This window comes from Budorcas taxicolor, chromosome 11 (assembly GCF_023091745.1).
Source record: "Budorcas taxicolor isolate Tak-1 chromosome 11, Takin1.1, whole genome shotgun sequence".
Taxonomy (NCBI): Eukaryota; Metazoa; Chordata; class Mammalia; order Artiodactyla; family Bovidae; genus Budorcas; species Budorcas taxicolor.
The window spans coordinates 127,222,151-127,247,922 of NC_068920.1; the positions used below are offsets into that span (position 1 = coordinate 127,222,151).

Genomic DNA, 25,772 nt, shown 5'->3' on the forward strand with positions numbered 1-25,772 from the left:
TTCTCGACTGTCAGAACTGAGCAGTGTGATATAGGTAGGCTCTGGAGGAATAATGGTAACAAGTTATCTGGGTATCCAAGTGTCTGAAAGACCTCTCTGGAAATACAAATATATAATATAGAGAGAAGACAGTTATCAGGGAGGGTGCTTATTACATAGTTTAATTTGGATTGATTATTCTCCTACTGCAGAGGAAAGAGTACTTTCAACATAACATCTGCATACTAAGAGGTAGTATAGCAATTAATCTCAGTGCAAAACTAAATCAAGCTTTCTATCTTCTGGAAAAAAACTTAGTGTTTTTTTTGTTTTTTTTTTTTTTAGAAACTAGATACTCTTTTCTATCTAGTTTGCTGTGCTGTGCTTAAGTCACTTCAGTCATGTCTGACTCTTTGCGACCCCAAGAATTGTGGCCCACCAGGCTCCTCTGTCCATGGAATTCTTCAGGCAAGAATACTAGAATGGGTTGCCACGCCCTCCTCCAGGGATCTTCCCCATCCAGGGATCGAACCCCTGTGTCTTACATCTATCTGCACTGGCAGGTGGGTTCTTTACCACTAGCGCCACCTGGGAAGCACTCCCTTTTCTAGTGTACTGAATTTTAAAAATTGAAGCTCTCATACTTTTTAAAGGCCTTTTTTACATAAAGTAGAATTTCTAACCTACAGGTCTATGTAGAAACCAATCTGAACTGGACAAACTATGGATTCAACATGCAGATGAGATTTCCTCCTATGGTTACCCTGATACACACACTCAAAAGCACCCTATAAAAAACTGCTTCAAAATCTTTCTGAAATCATAATAGTGCAGCAAAACCACAAGTAAACAACTGCCTGCTGCTGCTGCTGCTGCTAAGTCGCTTCAGTCGTGTCCGACTCTGTGCGACCCCAGACAGCAGCAGGGACTGGGGATTCTCCAGGCAAGAACACTGGAGTGGGTTGCCATTTCCTTCTCCAATGCATGAAAGTGAAAAGTGAAAGTGATGTCGCTCAGCCATGTCCAACTCTTAGCGACCCCTATTAACCTGTTATTTCAAATACTGATTGAAAACCCAAGAACCATTTTTTGCGCAACTTTTTAAAACATTATAAGGTGAAATATCAAACATGCACAGAACTGTTCCTTCACGGAAGGCAAGAAACTGCCAGCACATCACATGGGAAGCCATTCTCAGCGCTGTTGGCTATGAAAGTGGGCCTCCTCCAGGGTCTGGCTGATGTGGAAGTAAGGGCCTTGGCACAGCATGACTGCTCGGCACAGGCTGGGGATGCTGTGGGCTGGACTGGCGATGAGGTGGTTTGAGCTGCTTTCCAGCCCACTGGCCCTGTCTAGGTTACTGATGCTGTTGCTATTGCTGCTCCCACCACTAACACTGTTGGAAGACTATGTGTCCCAGGAGTAATGAAAGACAGGGTTTCTACTACTCCTTTGGTGGTTTTCTTCAATGCTTTCCTTCTCCTTTTCCTGCAGCAAAGGTACTCACCCACCGCAGCTGGCAGAGGGGAGTAACAAGGCCTCAGGAGAAGAGGGAACAGACAGTGCTGTGTTCAGTGGTTGCCACGCCCGCTCCCTCTGGCCACAGCTCTCACTGTATGCAGTACCCCTCTCGCTGTAAGTGGTACCCTTACTTGAGCATCTGCTCCACATCCACCACCACAGCCACTGTGATACCCAGGCTTAGAGTCTTTATTGTTTCCACTGAAAGGAACTAGGGTTCCTTAGAGAACTGGCTGATTTCAAGTTTGGGGCAGGATTAGAAAAACCTGCACCATCTTCAACTACCAAAATAACAAAGACTACTGGACCTACTCGGATCACATCAAAAGTACTCAGGAGTCAACCTGAAGAAGCTCCCAGTGACTAAAGATGTGAAATTTTGTGCATCAATATAGATAACTACTTCAGTGTTTTGAAACAAAATATTTTAAATCCATGAATTTATAATAACAATGAAAAAATCTGTTCATCTTGGACCATTAGAACCACTTCATTTGAAAAATGGTAAATAAAGGGGGAAAAATTAAACATTTATCCTGCCTTTCCTAGACAATCTGTACATCTGGGCAATCAATCTGTTAACATGGAGAAGCTTCTCCTTATCGAAGTATTTAGACATAGAGAAGCATGAATCATGTGAAATGACACCACAGGATGCATGCCGTTAGCAAGGGACTGTAGGAAACTCAACAGTACAAATAACAGAGTAAGCTGCAAGGAGGAAAGGAGAGGAAAGGAGAAGTCTCTTAGGAGACACATCAATCTGCTAGGTACTTACTTTTTAGAAGCACACACTTACATAATTACAGATTAATTGCTATGATATCCAGTTATCTGTGATATATGTATCCATGTGCTACCCACTGGCTTCCAAAATACAAAGTGTGTACAATCCGTCCATACCATTATTTTTATCAGACCGCTGGGGATGGCTATTGACAGGATTCGGTTCACCATGTGTTGCCCAACGGGTATGAGCTATTCCAAGGTGTACATCAAATTCTATATCCAAATCCATATCTTGTTGTTCTGAAGAAGATAAAATAAAAAATTCCAATATTAAATCAAACTGTAGGGATAATGCCATAAGCTGTATTTAAATTATTATAGTCTTATACCTGGAATATACAATTATTATAACTGAAGATCAGGCTTATTCAAACAGTAATTAAAAGACTTAGAGGAGTTAATGCAGCTGAAATATTTAGGGTAAATGGTTCCAATAATGACCCCAAAAGTGTGTACAAAGAGATAAAGCAAATATGACAAAATGTTGACAACTGGTAATAATAGATGAAGTATATGGATGACTAATGTACTATTCTTTCAATTTTTCTACAAATTTGAAATTTTTCAAACTTATGGTCAAAAAGAGTTAATGTGATCTTTAAAAATCTTATTTAATCCTTTCTTTGAAAAAAAATTAGTATCATTTTTTAAAAATTCACTTTCTCAGTGCCACACAACCTTATGACCACAATGTCTTTGGTCCCCAGTGAATGGCCTGTATCTCACACCATAAACTGCAATTATGAAGTTTCCCAAATCAAAGAACAGTCCTTGAGAACAAAGCAATACTAAGAAAGCATGAGGTTACAGGCTGCTGTTCCTCTGTTTTAAAAAGCAGGTACTCTAATTCCTTCTCCCTATGAACTCTTTTTGCTTCTTCCAGGGGAAAGAAAGAAAAAAAAAAAAAAAAGTTCTAGTATATATTAAGAATGTCCCCTTTTAATTGCCTACATACAAAATTCATTTGGCTAAGGAAGCAGATAACAAAGCTTATCAAATTAGGTGGAAATTAAGAGCAAACTGCTGAGAAGTGTGAACAGGAAAGTCCATGCAGTTTAATATACAGTCTTTGTGGGTTTTATCCTGGCTAATCAAAGGTCATTCTAAAATACAAATCTGATCAAGAAACAATGCTTAAAATCCTTGAATAGACTTCCAGTTACTTAAAATGTGGTTTGTATCCCTAGTTACCCATATGAATCATCCTAAACCTGGTCAGGGATTTATGCGTAGATTCTCAAATTCTAACACACAACTCAAAAACTATTTTCTCACAAGCTAAAGCCCCAACACCTTTTCACGATATACAAGGCCCTTCGCCATTTGGCCCCCACCTAACTTTCCATCCCCTCTCCATCCTCATCTCCCAACCCTCTCCAGTCACTCCTCAAAGCTCTCAATGCACCTGTTACAAATAACAACAGCTAACATTTATGGAGAGCTTACCCTGTGAGAGGTACTACAGACACCTCCTCACTCCATTCCTATCACTCAGACCATCATCTCTACGCTGGGCTACTAAACAGAATCCTAACTGGCGGCCCTGTGTCCAGTCTTCCTTCTGTACAATCTAGCCAAAGTGATCCATTCAAAGCAGAAGTCAGATCACGTTACTTCCTATGCAAAATGTTCCAATGGCTTCCCAACAAACAGCAAAATCCATTGTTCTGAAGACCCTCTGTGCCCTCTTCTAGCCTCCTCTCCTGCACTCTACTCCTCACTTACTGAGCTCTAGCCCCACTGACTTCCAGCTGCAAGCAGGCCAAGCCCACACACAATCTATGCACTTGGTGTTCCCTCTGCCTAGAATTCCCTCTTACAGACAATCACATGATCTCTGCTCAAATGTCACCTCTACCATACTTGTCCTTTATAGCACTGATCCCTACCTGATATGTATTTATTTGTTGTCTGGCTCTCTCACTAGATAGTAAGCTCCACCTGGGCAGGGACTTTGCTTATCTTGTTCTCTGTCTTCCAGGCCTAGAACAATGGCTGGTATAGAACAGGTACTCAATAGATACTCATTCTATTACTGAATCCTCACAATACAATTACATACTATTAGGTATAACTGTCCCCATTTTATAGATGAAGAAACAGGCTCACAAGGTCACAAAACCTGCCCTAGGTCATGGCTATAGGAAGCAGAGATAGAATTTGAAGCCAAGACTGGCTGCTTCCAGAGCCTAAGATTAAAACCACAGCGTACACTCTGCTATACTATTACAACATTTGACATGTTGTCAACCTGGCTTCTACCAGAATTTAAGTTCTACAAAAAGAAGGAGCTTGTCTTATTATCTTTGAATCCTAAGCACTAAGCTATATAGAGCAGATACTCAAATTTTTGTTGGTTAGCTCAATCAATCAATGGAGAAAAATCATCAATGTCTTTTCTGATTTAACGGTGTTCTAAATAATTAAGGCAACCTGATAAATGACCTCCAGAAAAGTAAGGATCACCGTTTATTACTACTTAACAGGCCAATACAAGCAATGAAAACACGTAACTAGCTTTTTTGGATTAAGGTTACCTGTAATTGAAAGCAGTATGTCCCCCCACATACTGGCAGGAGAGAGTACATCAGAGAAAGTAACAGGAGTCTATAAAATGAACCCATTTCAAATTCAAGGTAATTACCATATCTAGTACACTGTTGCCAAAGGAACTTTAGTTAAGGTCTAATAAGAAAAAATCATTGCTACAACAATACACAAATTCCCCACAAGTAGTATTTCAGGTTTTATAGATGAATCATGGCTCCAATCCTGACTGTTTCTATTCACTGTTACTCCACTCTAAAGCCATGTACCCATGTTCCTTATTAATTAAACTGAGAGCTCATTCAATTCCCCAACAGTTTATGACATCTTTTATACTCTAAGACTCAATTCTATGTAGTCCCTCAATCTCTACCTTACTCAGCTTTCTTTCACCTCATAACTGTTTAAATCAGCTTTTCTTTTGCCCTTAACCCCTACGAAGGCTAACTCCCTACCTATGCCCACCTTTCTGAGCTGGAATGCCTCAATCACTTCCTTTCTTGCATCTTCTCTCTTCCCCCTACATTCACTCCCAAGGCTCTTTGTCCTCTGTGTACCTTTACTCAGATGTCATCTTTCTTTTTTTCAATAGTCCAAACATATTTAATTTGCTGGTAATAATGAAATACCTAAACACCTACACCCAGAGAACAAATGTTAACATATTAATATAATCATTTGTGTTTTACAGCTTCAAGATATAAAATACGAAAAAAATCTTTAGTTGTCACGATCTAGGATAGCAATCCTCTTCTGCCTTTCCTCTGCTCCCAAACCTCACTGCCTTTACTGTTAACACCATCTAAAGTCAGTACCTGCTCCTCTGAGCTTCAATTTCCTCATCTGCAAATGAGGAAGATAATTTTACCTACTCCACAGTTACAGTGAGGACTATACAGAAGGCATTCAGTCAAGCGCCTGGGACACAGAAAGCAACAAATGTCAGCAAGTATTATCAAAGTTAGAAGCTACCAATAACCAGTCTAATGACCTTTTTTGAGATGTCTTCCTTCCCTTTTGTGTTAAGAGGTTAAACACTAACACTTGCTGGCAATAACAAAATAAACACCACAAATATCCAAACAACACACTCCAAATTAACAAATGTTAATTTCTAGCCATTTATGCTTTAAATCTATTTAAGTCCTGAAATGTAAAAAATAATAATAATAATAATACTGCAATTGGTACCTCCTTTATACTCTACTTCATTCCTTTCCTCCCCAAAGGAGTCACAAGAACTTTCCCACCTGTGCCTTCAAACTTCTATTGTGCTAATACAGCTATAAATTATAGTGTTTTTTTTAATAGCACAATACTGTACATATCCTTCCACAGGTTTTGTGTTTTTTTTTTTCACTCCAATATTAGGTTCTCAGAAAGCACAGCCAGATCTGGTACACGCCTTCCAAAAGCTAAATATGGTAATTCACTGTCACATACAACTTATTCTCCTACTCCCTTGCTGGTGGACACTGAAGTTGCTTCTAAACTTTGCTGCAATGCCATCTTATTGTCATGTCTCCTTGTCACAGTGTTTCTTTCGAGTACACGCCCACAAGTGGAAGTGCCTGGCCATCAGGGATAAGCATCTCCCATTTAGACAGTGCCAGACTGCTCTCTCAAGGGACTCATCAAGTACAAATTTACCAGCTCTGTCTGCAAGTGACCATTCCAGAAAAGGGATCACTTTCCTGCAGGAGGGAACATGTTTCAATATGATGACATTCAGAGATGGTGATTCTGGTCACTATCTTCCTTTCCAGCCTCCCATACTCACTGACCAACAGTGCAGCTTTAAAAGTATCTACCATTCCATCAAACTTGCCTTCCCTATTCTTACTTTGACCCAAGCTAATCTACTCAGAAGGTCCTCCCTTCTCACCTTCACTGCCCAAATATAATTAGCAGCCAATCCTTACATATACTTCCCCAACTTGTGGGAACTAGCTCTCCTCTGAATCTTAAACTAATCTGCTTGTTCTCTCCTATAAAACCTACTATATCCAACCTGGTAAACAGGATGCAGTGCACACAGTAGACCAAATAGTTATAACCAAGTTTTTCAAGTGCAGCTGTTTGGGTGTCTGCTTTATTCCAAGCTAATCTTATCCACAATAGATTCAAAATAAATACTGTCATAATTTGTTGAACAAGTACAGCTGACCCTTGAACAACACAGGGGGTTAGGGGTGCTGACTCACTGAGCAGTCAAAAACCTACATGTAACTTATAGCCAGCTTCTGGATCCAAGGTTCCACCTCCACAGATTTAATCAACCATGGATGGTGTAGCACTGTAGTATTTATCACTGGAGGGAAAAAAAAAATCTCCATATAAATGAACCTGCACAGTTCACACCCACGTTGTTCAAGCATCAATTGCACCATGAAGCTCAATGTGTGGCTTATGCAAAAATTAAAGATGACTAAATCCATTGTTCTTCTCTTTCACCCATACCCCTTTACAGTGATAACGATGGCATCCATATGAGCAGGTATATAATAAACAACCTACTGTTTCCTGTGTTTTGTGGAGGATTTTTTTATATGTTTTTTCAATCAATTTACTTCAAACTACTTGCTTTGTTTTCAAGTTCTCTGTGAAAAATAAAATGTATAAGCATAAAATAATGAATAAATACTGTAAAGTATACCCTGCATGATGGAACATATATCTCTGGCAACTACTTTATGCTCGGGGAATCACGAGGTAAAAATATGATAGTTACCTGATTATATCAGACCTACTAAAAGGTGCAACATCCAGACTGATGATGTATCCAAACTCAGCATTTTAGTCCAAAGTGAAGACAAGCACCAAGTGAAGCCACATGAATAAGGGCATTACTGAAAATATTTCCCTCCCCAGTTAATACCATTTCTGAAACAAAGGTACATTAAAATCAGTACAAACAGTATCAAAACTACTTTTCTTCCTTCCCTTCAACTTTAAGAATCACTATTCTTAAAATGGGCCCCAAAATATGGGAAGAAAAATAATTTGGTAAGGAAGGGAGAAGGAAGAAAAGAGGAGGGGGGACAAAAAACAAACTAAGTACATTACTGTGAACTTCTTCATCCAGTGCCTTAACTTTTCCTTTCTTCTTAATGAGCTGGATTTTGCAGGCATTGGCTTCCCAATCTTTATCATTGCCTCCGTCAATTCCCACACCTGAATCATCCAGAGGTAGAAAAGCAAGATTTAGAAATTGGCTACGACTTAGAAACCATGACCATAAGGCAGAACTTATAAGTGAAAAATACATTTTTTTTTCAGCTAACTAATTCATTATCAATTCAAAATTTACTGAAAACGTACTATATGTCAAGGACCATGATAGCCACTAGGGACAAAAATGAAGAAAATTCAGCTCCTGTTCTCAAATTTCTCAATGGTCTATCGAGAAGACAGACAAGGAAAAAATAATTACCATACAGAGTGGTTTTAATATAATAAAAGTTCTGAGGCTATAATAAAAGTACTACAGGTTGCAACTGCAGCACAATGGAGATACACAGAAGACCAGCGCCACCCCAGAAAGCAGGGTAAGGAAGGGATGTCAGGACACACAGCTCTCAAGATTCTACTAAAGTTCCTACAGAATTTGAAAAAGTTATTCTAGAGGTAATGGAAAACCACTGAGTTGTTTCAAGCAGAGAAATGACACAGCAAACAAGTTTAGCAAACTCTTCGAAAACAGTGCAAAAACTAGAGGAGAGAAACAGGGAAGACGAAACCTGCTGTCAGAGGTCACAGCTATAGCAAAGCAAAAATGAGGAAGGCCTGAGCTACACAATGGTCATGAAGTGATGGGTGTACTGAAAAGCAGGACTGACTGAAGGTAACGAGAGAAAGCACCTCCCAGGCTCAAAGGACTTGCTGAGTGACTGGCTGTTGGTAAAAGGAAGAGAGAAAGGATAGAGTGAGACACGGATGAGAACTGGAATGTATTCAGTTCAATTCTGAACATGCAAAGTTTACAATATCGTGGTTTGTCCAGGGAAAAATTTCTAGGAAGTAGCCAGAAAAACAGGTGTGCAACATGGGAAGTACATACGGATTGTAAGTCACCAACATACAGGAGGCTGATGAAGTCAGAGCTCATGCACAAAGATACAAAATAAGACAAGAGGACTCAGGAAAACACTGAGTAAGCCAAAAAGTTCATTCAGGTTTTTCCACGGGATGTTATGGAAAAACCCAAATGAACTTTTTGGCCAACCCAATATCTTGAGGAACATTAAAATAAGTAATAGGTGAAAGAAAAGCAGCCTCCAAAGCAGACAAAAAAGAAATAATCAGCAAATTAGGAAGAGAATGAGAAGATATATTGTCAGAGGTGAAGGAAAGAGAGAATTTGAAGAACAAAGGAGTTGAGGAATTGACTTTCCATTAGTTGAGGAAGAGTCAGGAAGATTAATGCCCATTACATAGGGCAATGTTGAGCGTACAGTAAAGAGTTAATATTGCAGGCCCAAGACTGCTATCTTAGAAAGGCCTGCTTGCAAAGCTGGCCCTTGGCTGGCATCTGTGAACCTGAATTTCAAGAGGGTTCCCACCACGTTAACTGATTAAGAACGGCTTACTGCACCTATACCGCTGGAGCAAACAATGTGGCTTATGCTGAACATCCACTTCCCTTCTAAGAGCCTGAAACATTGGTACATGTTAGGCACCAGGTATCTACATGATCACAAGATTGACAGTGACAATCTTGAGCACAGAGTTAGTAATAAGCTTCCCTGGTACACATTTTACACATGTTGTCCAACTCGCTGGGGGAATCAAGCACGTGTGGGGACTCCACAGGAAGAGAATTCTGAAGCTTATGCCTGGCTTCCTCCAGACTTCGCCCGATGCACCTTTTCTCTTTGTTAATTTTGCTTTTTATTCTTTTGCTATACTAAACTATAGCCATGAGTACAACTATATGCTGAATGCTCCGAGGGAATCACTGAAACTGGAGATGGTCTTGGGGACCCCAATATGATTAAGGGAAGGAGTTGGAGTAGAACATAAAGTTGACAAAAAGTTATTTTTCTTTGCTTTGTCATTTATGTGAGAGAGAATCTTGGGCAAGATCACACGCCAGAAGCAAGGCCTTCAAAAACTTTGTTCTATAATGAAAATGCCCCCGGTAACTTGTTTTTACAGTAACATTCTTATTCTTAGCACAAGAAGAGACCCATAAGAAGCAATACTCTACATAAATGGTAATGTTGTTGAAATTGAATGAACAAACCCTTTAAATATGATAAAAAACAAAAATTCTTCAGATTTTAGATTTACCAGAAACCACAAAATGGATATTATAAAAAGTCTGGGAACCAAAAACAAAAAAACTCTTTTTATTGAGAGTCAAGAATCATGCAACACCCATAATATTTTTTAAAGGAAATACCAGCAGAATCGTATCCTCTGTACTCCAGTCGCTGAAGGCCTTTGATTAGCGTCTCCAAAATTTCTCGTCTTGTGCGAGGAACATGGTAGTTTAAGTAAGCAAATATACCTGCAAATAAACAAATTTAATTAACAGAAAATTCTGACTAGAGAATCAAAATTGGCATAGTTATGACCAAAACCCTAATCTGCATACTAATGAATAAGATGTGCAAAAAAGGTGAAGCTTGAGTCCATCTTTGAAAACAAAAGAAATCTTCACTTCAAACTGTTCAAGGCAGTGAAATTTTTTCAAAGGGGAAATTCTTATACATATAAAAAAGACTGAAGCAAATATGTCAAAACAAATGTTTACTTTTTCAAAGAAGTTTATAAGACTGGTGACTTACCTTCATCATTGACATTTTAACAACTAAAATTTATTTTTCAAAATTAAGCAACAAATTTGGGATTTATGTTCTATACACTGACCATTATTTTTAAAGGAAAACATTTTCTGAACTAAATATTTTAAGCAACATATGTACCCTACAAAACTTACATAGACAGAATAATTTTTCTTACTTTCAATGACCATGCTATCAACACATTTAGGAATAAATAACTTATAAACAGCAATGATGCGAAGAATACTCACAATCTAAATCATTTAATCATAGAGAAAAATGGGCTAAAAAAATATGTAATCATCATAGAAGCAATGGTTTCTCACTTGTTCACCAGATTCTAGTAAAGGACAAATAACTATAATATATATGAATAACTTGAGAATTCTCACTCTTGAGAACCAATCAAGACAGCATATTAAAAAGCAGAGACATTACTTTGCCAACAAAGGTCCATCTAGTCAAAGCTATGGTTTTTCCAGTAGTCATGTATGGATGTGAGAGTTGGTTGGACTATAAAGAAAGCTGAGCACCAAAGAATTGATGCTTTTGAACTGTGGTGTTGGAGAAGACGCTTGAGAGTCCCTTGGACTGCAGGGAGATCCAACCAGTTCATCCTAAAGGAAATCAGCCCTGAATATTCGATGGACATGATTTTGAGCAGGCTTCAGGAGATGGTGATGGACAGGGAAGCCTAGCGTGCTGTAGTCCATGGGGTCACAAAGAGTCGGACACGACTGAGTGACTGAACCTGAACTGAGAATTCGTAGAAAAGGAGCAATCATTTGGAAAAGCAAAACTATAAATAAAGGGACTTGTACAACGTAAACTGATCCAGTAAAGTAAAGTGGCAACAGAACACAGATAAAGGAAATCCACATTTTAGGAACAGCCGCACGGAAATATTCTGAGGTCTTCCATGATTGTGCTTTGGTCAGCAAGAATATAGCTTAAATGTATAAAAACTGAAAATCAAACTATAAGGAAATATAAATTCAAGTAGCTTACTTATGAAAGAACTTTCCTTTTTCTTAACTATCTTACACTATAATGCCACTGATTCTTAAGGGGATTGATTCTGTGGGGCAGAACTCGGGAATGACCAGCTTTTATTTCATTTGAAAAGCTATGTTTCTTTAAGAGTTTGGTCTTATCAAAGCATTTCAGAATACAAAAATATTACATTGTTAATATTTGACCCAAAAAAACCATCATAACATGTATACCGAACATCATGATGAGTACAGTGCAAATTTCTCTAACAAACTACCATGCCCCTCAAAAAAACAGGAAAATCACATTTTAAAACTAAACTCCAAAACAACATGAAACAACTATCTGAGCTTTTCTAAAAAACATAGCGGAAGGCCACAGTCTTAAAGAAATTCTATACTCATTCATATTTTGAAAAATTATAATTGTGAACATCTATTAATTTATCAGGCACTGTACAAGCATCTCACACGCACAGCACCACAACACCACATTAGGTCTGGGAGTTTTGTTGTTACTGCTGTTTCTTTATAAAGTATCTGGAATATGAACAAACTAAAATAATAACCCAACTGTAAATCAAACTTTTATAGGTTCTACCCTTATACCCCCATGGGTCACTGGCCTTTGATAAAGATTAAACACACACAGAAAACTATCATTCCCAAATAAGTATCTGTGTTATCTCATTAATGGACAATATACAAAATATAAATATTTTCCCAAAATAAAACTTTAATATAAATGTGCTAACAGCACACATTCTCAACTAGCCTACTCTCCACCACTGTGATTCAGCTCAGTTCAGTTGCTCAGTCGTGTCCAACTTTTTGCGACCCCATGAATTGCAACACGCCAGGCCTCCCTGTCCATCACCAACTCCCGGACTGTGATTAGCATCAGCTAAATAATCTGTTAAAGGAGGATACAATCTAATCCAGTTAAAAATCATTAACTAATATGACATATTATACTGTCAAAACTTCTTTGCAGGCTGAGGGCTCTGGAAAGCCTTAAAGAAGTCCAAATCCCAATAATGCAGCACATTCAGAAAAATTCACCACTAAATCAGCTCTCCCTTAAGAAATGAAATTTCTTCCCTGGCGTTCCAGTGATTAAGACTCTGCACTTCTAATGCAGGATGTGCGGGTTCGATCCATGGCTGGGGAACTAAGATCCTATGTGTGGTGAAACATGGCCAAAATTTTTTTTACAAATAAAAATAAAAGAAATGTAATTCCTTTTTTCCTGAGATTTATTTTTTTATTGAGGTAATATTGAGGCATTTCTTCAATATAATTTATGAGGTATTTATTTTTTTATTGAGGTAATAAGTTGCATGTATATAACATTATCAGAGAAGGAAATGGCAACCACTCCAGTACTCTTGCCTGGAAAATTCCATGGATGGAGGAGTCTGGTAGGCTACAGTCCATGGGGTCACAGAGAGTCGGACATGACTGAGCCACATCACTTTCTTTCTTTCTATAGTTCCTTTTGGAGAAGGAAATGGCAACCCACCCCATTGTTCTTGCCTGGAGAATCCCATGGACGGAGGGGCCTGGTAGGCTGCAGTCTATGGGGTTGCAAAGAGTTGGACATGACTGAGCAACTAATACACACACACACACACAACATTATGTTTCTACTTCTGTATACCTTATATACTCTGTTCTGTGTTTCTACATTCTTGTTTTTGTTTGTTCACTTAAAGAAATGTAATTCTGATGGTAAAAAAATAATACATTCATAGAATTAAAGATGAAATATAATAACCAAATACCAATTTTTAAAACAATTTAAATGTTAATGACAAAAACATTGTTTTTAAGACAAGTTATAGGGAGACTCAATACATATTTTAAAAGAAAATTCACAGTGATGTCATATTAAAGTCACTAATTTCAACACATGTAATTCAACAACATTCAACTGATATTTTTCCTAACTTCAGTCTCCCTGGTTTACATTGGTTCATTGTGTGGATCCTGAGATCCTGAGTACAATTTCATAGGAAGAGAAATATTCTCTAAACCAATATCCCTCTCCAAACAAACTTAAGGTTTTTATTTATTTGGCTGCGCCAGGTCTTAGTTGCAGCACACAGGATCTCTGACCTTCACTGCACATTACAGGATCTTAGTTACCCAACCTGGGATAAAACCTGCGCACCCGGCAATGGAAGCACAGAGCGTTAACTACTGGACTGCCAGGGAAGTTTCATGTAAGTATGTATGTTTTTTATATTTGTCTGTTGATTCCCTATTAGCAATACTAAGATTCATCGCAGCTTTACGGTAAAGACAACTATATCGCTTAGCCTGTGATACTCTGAAAGTATTCTCATAATAATTTCTAGGCCTTTAGATACTGACAACACTGATTTCAAGACATTCATATTTTCTTTCTTTGTGGTCCATATAAAAATGGTACATTTCCCAATAAGTGGCATCTTATATTCAATGAAATACCATATATCAATTCCAATTCAAAACCTGCCTTTCTCTCAAGAGAGGAAGCACTACTATTACCAATAATCATTACTGTCATTGTTTTGGTTCACTATTGGAAGAAAGAAAAAGAGAAGAGGTAGAATAGAGGAAGTAGTAGGAGCAATATTTCTCCTTGCATAACTAGGCAGAAACTAAGAGGATTAAAAGGATGACACGCATAGAGAAACTCTCTAAGATCAAAGTATCAGAGCTGGGAGAAGAAAGTTATCCAGCATTAGGAAAACGAAAGATAGAGAGGATAAATCTGTTGATTTACACAACAGCCCCTTGAGAGCACAGCTGGTCCACTTGTTTGGGTTAGGGGGTTATCTGTAATCTTGGGGAAAACAGAACCGCAAACAACTGCCAATTGGGCACACAGAGCATATTTACAGCCGTTTACAGGGTAGGTATTCACAACTCAAAATGACAGAGTAGCAAACCCTACTTCAGGTCTTTGATATCTGTCTTGTCAAACCTCACAATAAACGCTTCTGCTTAAGGTAACTACAAAAGCCTAAAAACCAACTCTTCACAGCTCTTCAGTAATTGTTTCAATGCCACAAACAGTAGTAGCTGAAGGGAGCACAGGAGATTTTCTACTGCCAAGTTGGCTTGTATTTCCAAAGTGAAAATTTCTTATTAATGTAATATACCTGGAATAAATATATCCCTAACTGAAGCAAGAGGCTGCACCTACAAGCATCATTCTCAGAAAAATGGCAACTTAAATTCAGTGACATAAAAGCACTTATAAGCACCTTGCTTAGCAAGATATTCAGACATGACCTAGATCATAGACTTGACACACCTGGTTAAAAGCAATCTAGCTATAGGCAAAGACTGTTCAACTGTACTGAAATGAAAACAATGCAATTTAGCTGACCAATCAAATTATTAAAGCTTCTACGTCTGGTTTAATTTAGGTTCTTCTGAACAAAAAATTTTACTTTGTATGAGGTATAATTGACTTGCAATATTATATTAGTTTCAGGAAGAAATTCTGCTCTTCCGTATTTTCTGATGAGAACCTAGACATTGGAGTTTATTAAGAGTTCAAATTCCTTCTCCAAATTTTATATTTTCTGAAACAATCCATCCACAGTGTCATTTGTTTCCTTTTTAAAATTCTTCTTATAACAACTTACAAATTATCACTAAAGATTCAAATTACACGAATCCTACAGAATGAATTGTGAAAAATCTCTTTTATACCTCCATACAGGAGATAACTACCATTAATCCCATATACATTGCGCCAAACCTTCAGGTATGAATTTTTCTACATATATAAACTCAGATGTATACGGTCTTAGAGGTTTTTTTAAAAGCATATGAATGTGATAATACACATATTGTTCTGTATTTTTCTCTTAAGATGTTGGAGATCTTTTTATGTCAGTACAACACATCTACCCCAGTCTATTTAATGGCTGCATAATAATAATAGTTCATAATAGATTTCTCATTTTTTACCCAGCCACTTACCTATTTATTGAGGCTTTCCTAACTCTTTGTAATTATAAACAATTCTGCAATTAAAGTTATACACACCAACTAGACATTTGCCATAAAACACAGTCAATACTATAATTATGGAGGCACATTCTATAGGTAAGATTCCTCTAAAAGATGAAATATTTGAGAGAACATTTTCTGCAACCCCAAAAACACAAAGAAACATTATATGGAGTGACACAAGAGAAATTTCAATTTTTTGTTTGTTAACTGTTCAAAATCTTTTCCCTAGTTACAAAATGCTGGTTGAACTGTCCCCTACTTTGTTGTAAATACTTGTGGCCACTGGACGGAGCTCCAAAACACCTCTTGGAACTCAAAGCCGTGTTTAAACCCTGACATCGCTAATTATACACTCCCTCACAGTCTACCTTTGTCATCATCTTTCCTGAGAAAAAGCATGCATTCCTTGCTTACACACCTTCCAACATTCTGTCTCTCCTGCTTCTCTCTCTGATCAATCAAATCAGACCACAGTTTTTCATCATCTTGCCAAGTCAGCCCCTCTGGGCCCATTATGCTCTCACCTGTGTCCCTGAGCACTCCTACAGTGAAATCCATCCATTTCAGGTCATCCATCCATATGAGGTCTACTTTCCTAGCGACCCTCCCAACTGCTGACCAGTTCTGCTAATTCACTGTTTGTCTAACTTTCAAATCACCCCCAGATATTACGCTAAAGTCTAGAATCTAGACTAACTCTTAAATCCTCATTTCTCTCTTCCCAGCTTCTTTCTCATTTCTGGTAGATTCTTTGTAGAACTGAAGCCTTCCTCTTCATCTTAAGGGTATAATACTCTATAAACTCTCTTATCCTTCCTTATAAACTCAAAATAGCGAAAGATATTCTACACACTATTCCATGAACCAACCTCTCCTACTTGAACAAACCTCTCCTACTTGTAAGTCTTGATAAGTGAGTCCTTGATTTTGTAAATACAGAACTTTTTGTTAACATCAAAATATTAACAGGATCCTACACAACAGTTCAGTTCAGTAGCTCAGTTGTGTCTGACTCTTTGCAACCCCATGAACTACAGCACACCAGGCATCCCTGTGCTACTCAACAGTGGGTTGAATTTTCATTATCTAGTGATCTAGCTCAACTTTCAGTCAATTTAGAGACAATGCTTAGGGTATGAATCAACCAGTTAACACCTGGTTTTAACTTCACAGCTTACATGTTGGAAATCAACTTTTCAACTCTACCAGGGACTTCAGTTTCACAATATTGTCTCTTTTGTTGGTATACATGCTCTCTTCCTGAACACAAACTTGAATTCTTCTACCTTCCTATGTGTAACTTCTCTAATGATTTCTTTATAGCCAAATGCAATTAATCTCTCTCTGCAGTATTAAACACGAATGACCTTTTTCTACTCTTACAGACTTTCTACTAAAGCAATATACCACTTTGGAATGTTTGCGTCTCTAACTACTATTTTTTGGCCTCTTTTCCTGATACTTCAATCTCTTCTTTCAAACCTACTGGTAGTGGTTCTTAATTTATTATTTCTGACTTCATACACTGTTCGGTAAAATGTATCATCAGTGGCGTCTCTCACAATGCACTAGTTCTTTACCAGCTGGCAGCAGTCCTCACCAAGAGTCCTATCCTGTCATCTGGAACATTCCTGGCCTAACCAGTCTCTGAATTTCTATTCATTTCACTTGCAATCTAAAACATGGCAATGAACAAGGACTGTGTTTTTATCATCCACACCTGTTGCACGTGTATTTACTGTTCCTTTCGATCAGACAGCAATTCCTTGAAGGCAATTCCCTTGTTCTAGTCCTCTCTCCTAAGGACAGAGTGCCAAGTACAAAGAGATCACTTCAAATTTCTTTTCTTTTCCCAATATTCTGTTCTTGAAGTATAGTTGCTTTTTAATGGTGTGTTAATTTCTGATGTACATCAAAGTGACTCAGTTATACATACATATTAAATACATTCTAGTACTTTCTAGGCACCTAAAATGTACGGTCAAAAATTCTCAAACCACAGAAAGAGAACACTATATTGCAGGATGCTAAGTAGGCATACAGTAAAAGAAAGTCTCCATCATTAAAGGTTTAAGAAATACTGAGTTAAAGTTAACAGGTTTATTTGTAGAACTTCCTAAAAACTTTAAACTTGCTAATTGAGAGTCTCCAAAAGCAGAATTACCCAAACTTATGTGTTACAAAACTCATTCCCACCTTATACTGCTCATTACCAGAACCTGTTAACTTTTCCTTTTCCAGAGAACACAACTGAGAAAATGCTCATTAAGCAATAATTCTTTTCTTTCACATCTACTTCATACTCAGTATGTTTAAGAATATGGCAATATCACTAATTTTATGATTTATGATAGAAGCCAGTCTCAGTATCACTTAAATAGCCCCAAAGCCATTACACAGTATAACTACAAAACAGTTTTTAAGGATTCATTTCAGAATATTTTTTAATTGCAGCTCTCTAACTGCTTTTAAATATGATCTCATTTACGAAAATGTCACCTATATATACCACTGGAGCAAAAAGGTATAATCCCATATTTATTGAAAAAAAAAAAAAAAACAACAGCAAAATCTGTTAAGAGCTGTGTGAAGTTTAAGTGAATTTACTCTCTCAATGAAGCCAAAAGTAAAACAGATAAGGACAAAGTGCATTCCAAAGAATCAAGAATAAGAGGAAGACAAAATAAATTTCGAACACAGATACACTATTTTTCTCTGGAAGGTTCTTAATGCTTATTAGCACAAGAAATGTTCCAATAAATCCTGCAATTAAAAAACTAAAAAAAAACTTTAAAAGCCCAGTTCAACATTGTTTAAATTTGCTTCTCAAGTTTATTTGACCATAAAATCTTTTTTCCCCCTCAGTCAGTAACACTTACTAACATCCCAATACAATCTAATAAATAACAGTTTTACCAGTATTTCTGATTGGAAAAAGCTATCAAAAAAGAATTGTTACCCTCATTCTTCTGTTTCAACATTCTGCAATATTGAAATCAAATAATCTTTTAGAAAACCTTTAACAAGCAGCAGGTATTCACAAAGTAAACCTCTAAATTTTCCCATCTAATCTCATCCCCACTCAGTTCCTCTGCCTAGAAATTTTATTTCAATAATTAATATGTGGGAAGAAAACAAAGACAAATCTTAACAGTTAACTTTCAGAACCATACACCAAAGAGGAGATAAATTCTGGATATTCCTGGAATCCTGTAAAACTCTGATCCAGGTTAAAAGCAGGACCTTCAAAATGCCTCAAATACTAGTTTTTTTTTTCTTGCTCTGTCACCTGTTTCCTCAGTAGTAAAACACTGTGGAATGGGGATGCTGGCTGTGTGAAAATGTCTTAACATTTAATCGCCACCCTAAAATCTGAACCTCCACTCTTATCTGAACCTTTTCTATACCAGATCTTATGTTTTATTTTATAGCGCTCTATTTTTTACTTCCTTTTTCCTGGAACAAGAAATGATCTGCAACCAGAAAGCCAGGTACTTGACTAGGTGAATGCTTCATCACTCAGTAACACTTAATTACCAAACGAAGCACACTGGGGGCCTGCAAATTCATTACCCCACAGCTCCAAACTAAATTATGTCTTTCGGAAAACCATTCTGCTACCCTGAGACATAGCAAAAGTATAACTGATTCTGAAGTCTGCTCTCCCAAATAATTTCAGCAAGCTATTTATAGTTGTTTGTTTTTTGTGCAGTTTTAGTCTACTCTAAATTTAAACCTGCTCTTCATTTTAGAAGCTGAAATTAGCATTAAGTTAAATACAAGAAAAAGAGACACTAATCAGCCCAAGCTACCTCCTTCTCAGTTCTTGAAAAGGGCTACAAAGAGTAACTTTCCCAGGTAGCTTCAATTATATTGCAATCATAATTCCCTTAAAAGGTGTTTATCTTCCAGGGGTAAGGTCGTTGTAAATTTCAATAAGGAAGTTAAGAATTCTTTTTACTTACAATAGCCAAGTTAGTGCCAATTTTAGAGCATATCAGTCATTTCAGATGTAATTCCTTTTGAACTCACTGTGCGTGCGTGCTAAGTCACTTCAGTCGTCTCAGTCGTCTCCGACTCTTCGCGACCCTATAAACCGTAGCCCGCCAGGCTCCTCTGTCCTTTGGATTCTCCAGGCAAGAATACTAGAATAGGTTGCCATACCCTCCTCCTGGGGAATCTTCCCGACCCAGGGTACGAACCTGCGTCTCCTTACATCTCATCTCCTGCACTGGCCGGTCGTTTCTTTACCTCTAGCGCCACCTGGGAAGCCCCTTTTAACTCACACCACTTTCAGGTTACTGTTAAAATGACTAAGTCTCAAATCATGTAACAGAAGGGCCTAACTTTAGGTTTTAGCTGTTCTAGGTAAAACATTCATTAAATGTAGGCCAATATTTCTCATAAGGAAGTGTTTCAAATGGAAGCACACTCAAGTGTAAATGAAGTACGATCTCTCTCCACGGTCACTTCCGGGCGCATTCGCCAAGGTATTGATCAGCATTGGGTTCTGTTGAGACGGGGGCGGGGCGGGGGGGGGCGGCGAGGGCAGGGGGCGGGAGGCAGGAAGTAAGATCATGCGTAATGTCATTATCGTAGTTCTAGTTATAGTTCTATTTTCTGCTGGGCGTGCCCGAAAGAAAGCAACTAAAATTAAGTATTTTTAAAAGGATAAATCCTAGAAACATGCGAGATAAATTCAAGAGACCTCACCTGATGTTCCACAGGTTGCCTCACTCACCTGGACTCTTTTGAATTCACTCCCCCCCCCCCCCCCCGCCTTTTCCAATACAGACATTGCTTTTCCCTCCTGGTTCTCTTCTTGGCGCAAAGCCCCCATTCGGACCCCCCGACCCCCTCTAGGGCCCGCCCTCCTCTCAGGTGCCCTCCTAGGTCCACCCCCCCACACTCCAGCTCCCCTACCCCTAAGGAGCCTCAGCCACCCCGGGACGCCCCCGGCCCAACACCCAGATTTCGCACCCTCCACACTCCCGCTCCCGCCGGCGCCACCGGCCTCAGCGGCGCCCGCACGGCACCCCAGCACCGCCCCGCAACACGCCCCCCGCCCGCGGCCCTCTTACCACACATGCTGCAGGAGGCACGGTTGGCAAGGCGAATGGCGAGCGGCTGGCGAGTCCGGGAGCTTACACGAGCCTGTAGGGCAACCCGCGAGCTTGGGGACCAAGGGGGAGCCTACACGACTCCCTCAGGGGATGCGACGGCGGAGGCAACGACAGCGGTCTCGGCCTCCCGGGCTGGCCAGCAACTGCCGCCGGGCCCCGCCCCCCGGCGCACACCGCGCCGCCGCCGCCACCGCCCGCAGGTCCCATTGGGCCGCGCCCACGCCGCTCAGGCGCAGGTCCCGCCTCCTCGCGCCGCCCCGCCCCGCCCCGCCCCCGAGCCCACGCAGGCCCTGGCCTGCTGGCGGCGGAGACGTGGCACCGGTTCGTGGCCGTATCCGCTTGAGGTTCCTGGAGACGCCCGCCCGGGGGAGAGCAGCGCGAGGCACTACCCTGCGGGGAATAGGGAACACGGCGGCTGGCAGGGAACGACGAAAGGATCAGTAAAGAGGATGGACTTGTTAGCAAAGCAAATAGCGTGCGTCATCCGCCTCGTGTAGCCCAAGGCCCCAAGCCCCAGCACCCCATCGAGCGGAGAAGGAGGAGGAACAGAACAGGAGGCTTTATCCTGGGGGACCAACAAGTCAGGGAGGGAAAAGGACAGAAGACTGATGAGAAATTGCAAAGGATTGAGTGAGGGGAGGGGAGAAAGGCAGTCTTTAGGTTCGGTCAGTCTTTCTGGTGACAGGAGATTCAGGTCCCAGCTTAAGCTCTAAGTCATATGCGTGGCCTCTAAAACCTCTGCTCCCCATCCCCACCACATAACCCTCGTTTTTTGCAGAGGTGGAGGGGCTGACTGTGAGGTTCCACTATCCAATACTATGCGCTCGGGCTTAAGAAACTCTGCGGGCCCAGACTTCGGATGGCCAACGGGAGAGGAGGAGTGTAGGAACTGCCTAGATTTGACAGCCTTAGCTTGGGCTCATGAATGATTAATTTTATGAATTAATGCACCATTCCTGCCAAGAGAGACTTAATCAGACAGAGATGATGTTTCTGAAAATTTACTACCTGAGCATTTGCTTTAAGATTTAAATGCTATTTTTAATCAAATGTAGAGCGCTATCATAACTCAATTAATGGCCCAAGACTAGAATCAAGTAAAATTTGTGTTATATACAGAATACCGCATGATCTTCTGACCCCACGTCTCTCACACGACTGATGTCTTACTACTCTACCTTTCAGTCCTTTACTCTCAGAACAGGTAGTTTCTCAACTGGGCAGTTTCTCAACATCCTCAATCTTTTGCATGTATTAGTTAACCTTCAGGGAATCCCCAGCCCATCTCTGCCTAAGTACTGCTTCTTGGGGAAAACCCTTTTTGTCTTCCCAGAGAGACTTAAGCCTATTTATTAACCTCTCATTCTTTGAGCTGCCGCCTTTAAAGCAATATGCGTCTATATTTTATGATTTTTTGTATATTTCCCTGCAAAGCTAAGTTTCTTGAGAGTAGAACAAGTCTTTGCATGCCCAGCACCTAGTATACCCTAGCACAAAATAATAGACCAAAAATCTCTCTGAATGAGTGGGGAAAGTCCTATGTTCTTAGCAGAATTGACTTTCTATGGTTGGTTATCTAATCAAGTGCAAAGGGCTTTCCAGTTTTTCTTAGAGGAAAAAAGATGTCCTTTTAGCATGTATCTGTAAAAGATGAAAACACTAATTCAAAAAGATACAGTGCACTCCAGTGTTTAGCACTATTTACAGTAGTCAAAGTATGCAAGCAATCTAAATGTCTATCAACAGATGCATGGATAAAGAAGGTGCATTATATTCCATTACATATTATATATATATATATGATGGAATTTTATTCAGCCATAAAAAGAATGAAATAATGCCATTTGCAGCAACATAGATGGTCCTAGAGATTATCAAACTAAGTGAAGTAAATCAGACAAATATCACAGGATATCAGTTATATGTGGAATCTAAAAAATTATACAAATGAACTTATTTAAAAAACTGAAATAGACTCACAGACATAGAAAACAAACTTATGGTTACCAAAAAGGAAAGGGGGGAGGGATAAATTAGAATTTGGGGGTTAACATCTACACACTACTATATATAAAATAGATAACCAACAAGGACATATTGTATGGCACAGGAAACTTAATACATTCAACATTTTGTAATAACCTATAATAGAAAAGAATGTGAAAAAGAATATGTAACTGAATATATATATATATAACTGAATAACTTTGCTATACACCTGAAACTAACCCAACACTGTAAATCATCTATACTTCAATAAAAAGTTGTTTTCAAAAAAGGAAAAAGATGCCCTTTTATCACTGTTCTCAAAGGAAGACAGGAAAATGTCACATTTAACTAATTAAAGTACTTCTCACCTGAAAGCTGTTTAATATTTCAGGCCCTGAAATAGGTTCCTTAAATACCCATAGCAAAGTTAAAACATAGTGAGCTGTTTGCTGTTTGTTAATAGACTACACATTTTTTAACTCAAGAGGCAAAAAGTCTCTATGAATGTACATATTAGCCTCAGAACCATCATCTAAGAGGTTCTGGCAGAATCTTGGTGATATTGCCAAGGAGTGATGATTGAAGGTATGATTCCAAAGTTTGAACATTACTTTTGTGCATCACCAGAAAACCTGTTGATGCCACAAAGAAAATGTTACCCAGTGTCACCAAAGTTCTCATGCTCAAACTAATTATCTATCAGACCCTGGCTTTCCTTGTTTGCTTGCTCATCTATCATGACTATCAATTTGTCTTGTCTGTTCTACAGCTATTTTGGAAGATGCTTTGCACCAGTTGCCAGGAAGAAACTTTGAAGGTCAATATTTTCCCAGCCCAACCTTGAACAAGCTCACCCACCCACTGCAACAAAGAGCCTTTGTAACCATCAGTCAAAAGACACTGATACAGAAGAACTTTGTCTGACCCCCAACTCTACAGAGCTTTGCCATAGCTGGACCTTTGGGGATAAGGGCTGGAGGAGAAGAAAATAAATGATCTATGAAAGAAACAGGACATCTGGGTCTAATTCAAACATCTGAGGAAATGGAAAAGATTTTCTTTCCTGAACGAAAGTTCTGAACTAACTGAACTCAAAAAAAAAAAAAGTAATGATGGTAACAAGGTGTAATTCATCTTCTTTTTATGTAAATCCATTTCCCTGATCCTGTTGAATATGATGGTTCTCCACCTTCTCCTTGCCATGCTAACTGATGGGCTGAAGGCCATTAGAGATTTCATTGTCTTTGCTAATGAAACAAAGAACCATAATTGAAATGGCTTTATATGATTTTTAAATGCCCCCATGTTTGTGATTTTTATTATCCCTCATCTGGATTATAACAATAAGTAGCAATAAATTACTAAAATTAAAAAGACCTGGGTACAAAATTCTAGTTATAAGATAAATAAGTCCTGGGGATGCAGTGTACAGGATGGTGACTATAATTAATGAGACCATATTGTATATTTGAAAGTGGCTAAGATATTAAAAGTTCTCATCCCCAGGGACAAAAATTATAACTGTATGATGATGGATGTTACCTAGGCTTATTGTGCTGATCATTTGTAATAAGTACAAATCAATAACTTTATACACCTGAAACTAATATATGTCAATTATGTCCCAATATTTTTAATTAATTAACTTGTATTGTTGGCTGCACTGGATCTTTGTCGTTGCACACAAGCTTTCTTTAGTTGCAGCAAGCAGGGGCTACTCTTCACTGTGGTGCATGGACTTACTGCAGTGGCTTCTACTGTCGCAGAGCACAGGCTCGGTAACTGTGGCCCATGGGCTTATTGCTCCTCGGCATGTGGGATCTTCCTGGAACAGGGATGGAACATGTGTCCCCTGCATTGGCATGCAGATTGTTAACCACTGGACCACCAGAGAAGCCCCTATCTCAATATTTTAAAAGGTCTGTGCATTAAAAGAATACAGGAAGCAAGGACATGGATAGCCCATTTTTTCTGGAGTTATGTGGAGAAGTGTACTTCAGTGAACAGAGAAGATGGTAGCAAGTATCAAAGGAAAAAGAAGTAGGCTGAGCCACAAAGGCCTCTGAGAAGAAAGCAACAAACAAGAACAGAAGGCACCAGCTGTGGCCTCAGAAAGACCCTCTAGTGAACGCCTTTGGTTCCACCACTACCCCAGTTCATCCTATACACCTTCACACCAGAGTGATCTTTCAAAAATATAGATCGGATCCTGTTTCTCTCTGCTTCCAATTCAGTGGGAATCCTTCACCTGCAGGGTTAAGTCCAGACTCCTATGCATACACCATTTGTTATTCAGATCTCGCTCGTCAGTTTTATTAGCATCATCTCCCACCATTCTATTCAAGCATCTTATGGTCTAGCTATATTTAATCTATTGGCAATTCCCTAAAGAAAAATCCTAAACTTTTTCATCTTTGCATTTTCCCTTTTTAAAAAAGAAGCATTAAGAAGGTAACCAAATATTAAGTAGTTAGGACTTAACGCCTCTTGAGAAACCTATATGCAGGTCAGGAAGCAACAGTTAGAACTGGACATGGAACAACAGACTGGATCCAAATAGGAAAAGGAGTACATCAAGGCTGTATATTGTCACCCTGCTTATTTCACTTCTATGCAGAGTACATCATGAGAAACACTGGGCTGGAAGCACAAGCTGGAATCAAGATTGCCAGGAGAAATATCAATAACCTCAGATACGCAGATGACACCACCCTTATGGCAGAAAGTGAAGAGGAACTAAAAAGCCTCTTGATGAAAGTGAAAGAGGAGAGTGAAAAAGTTGGCTTAAAGCTCAACATTCAGAAAATGAAGATCATGGCATCTGGTCCCATCACTTCATGGCAAATAGATGGGGAAACAGTGTCAGACTTTATTTTTGGGGGCTCCAAAATCACTGCAGATGGTGATTGCAGCCATGAAATTAAAAGACGCTTACTCCTTGGAAGAAAAGTTATGACCAACCTAGATAGCATATTCAAAAGCAGAGACATTACTTTGCCAACCAAGGTCTGCCTAGTCAAGGCTATGGT

The 25,772-nt window shown here is 39.1% G+C and overlaps 1 protein-coding gene across 1 annotated transcript in view; it reads right to left on the minus strand.

Moving 5' to 3' along the window:
• The window catches only part of GFPT1 (glutamine--fructose-6-phosphate transaminase 1), a 60,405-nt gene extending 39,603 nt beyond the window's left edge, over positions 1 to 20,802 (minus strand). The window contains exons 1-4 of the mRNA XM_052648438.1: positions 20,713 to 20,802; positions 10,241 to 10,348; positions 7,903 to 8,010; positions 2,404 to 2,529 (exon numbers count right to left, since the gene is read on the minus strand). Of these exons, the coding sequence (XP_052504398.1) occupies positions 2,404 to 2,529; positions 7,903 to 8,010; positions 10,241 to 10,348; positions 20,713 to 20,719 (349 nt within the window). The 5' untranslated portion in view covers positions 20,720 to 20,802. The remainder of the gene's footprint in view (positions 1 to 2,403; positions 2,530 to 7,902; positions 8,011 to 10,240; positions 10,349 to 20,712) is intronic.
• Between the last annotated feature and the right edge of the window lie 4,970 nt (positions 20,803 to 25,772).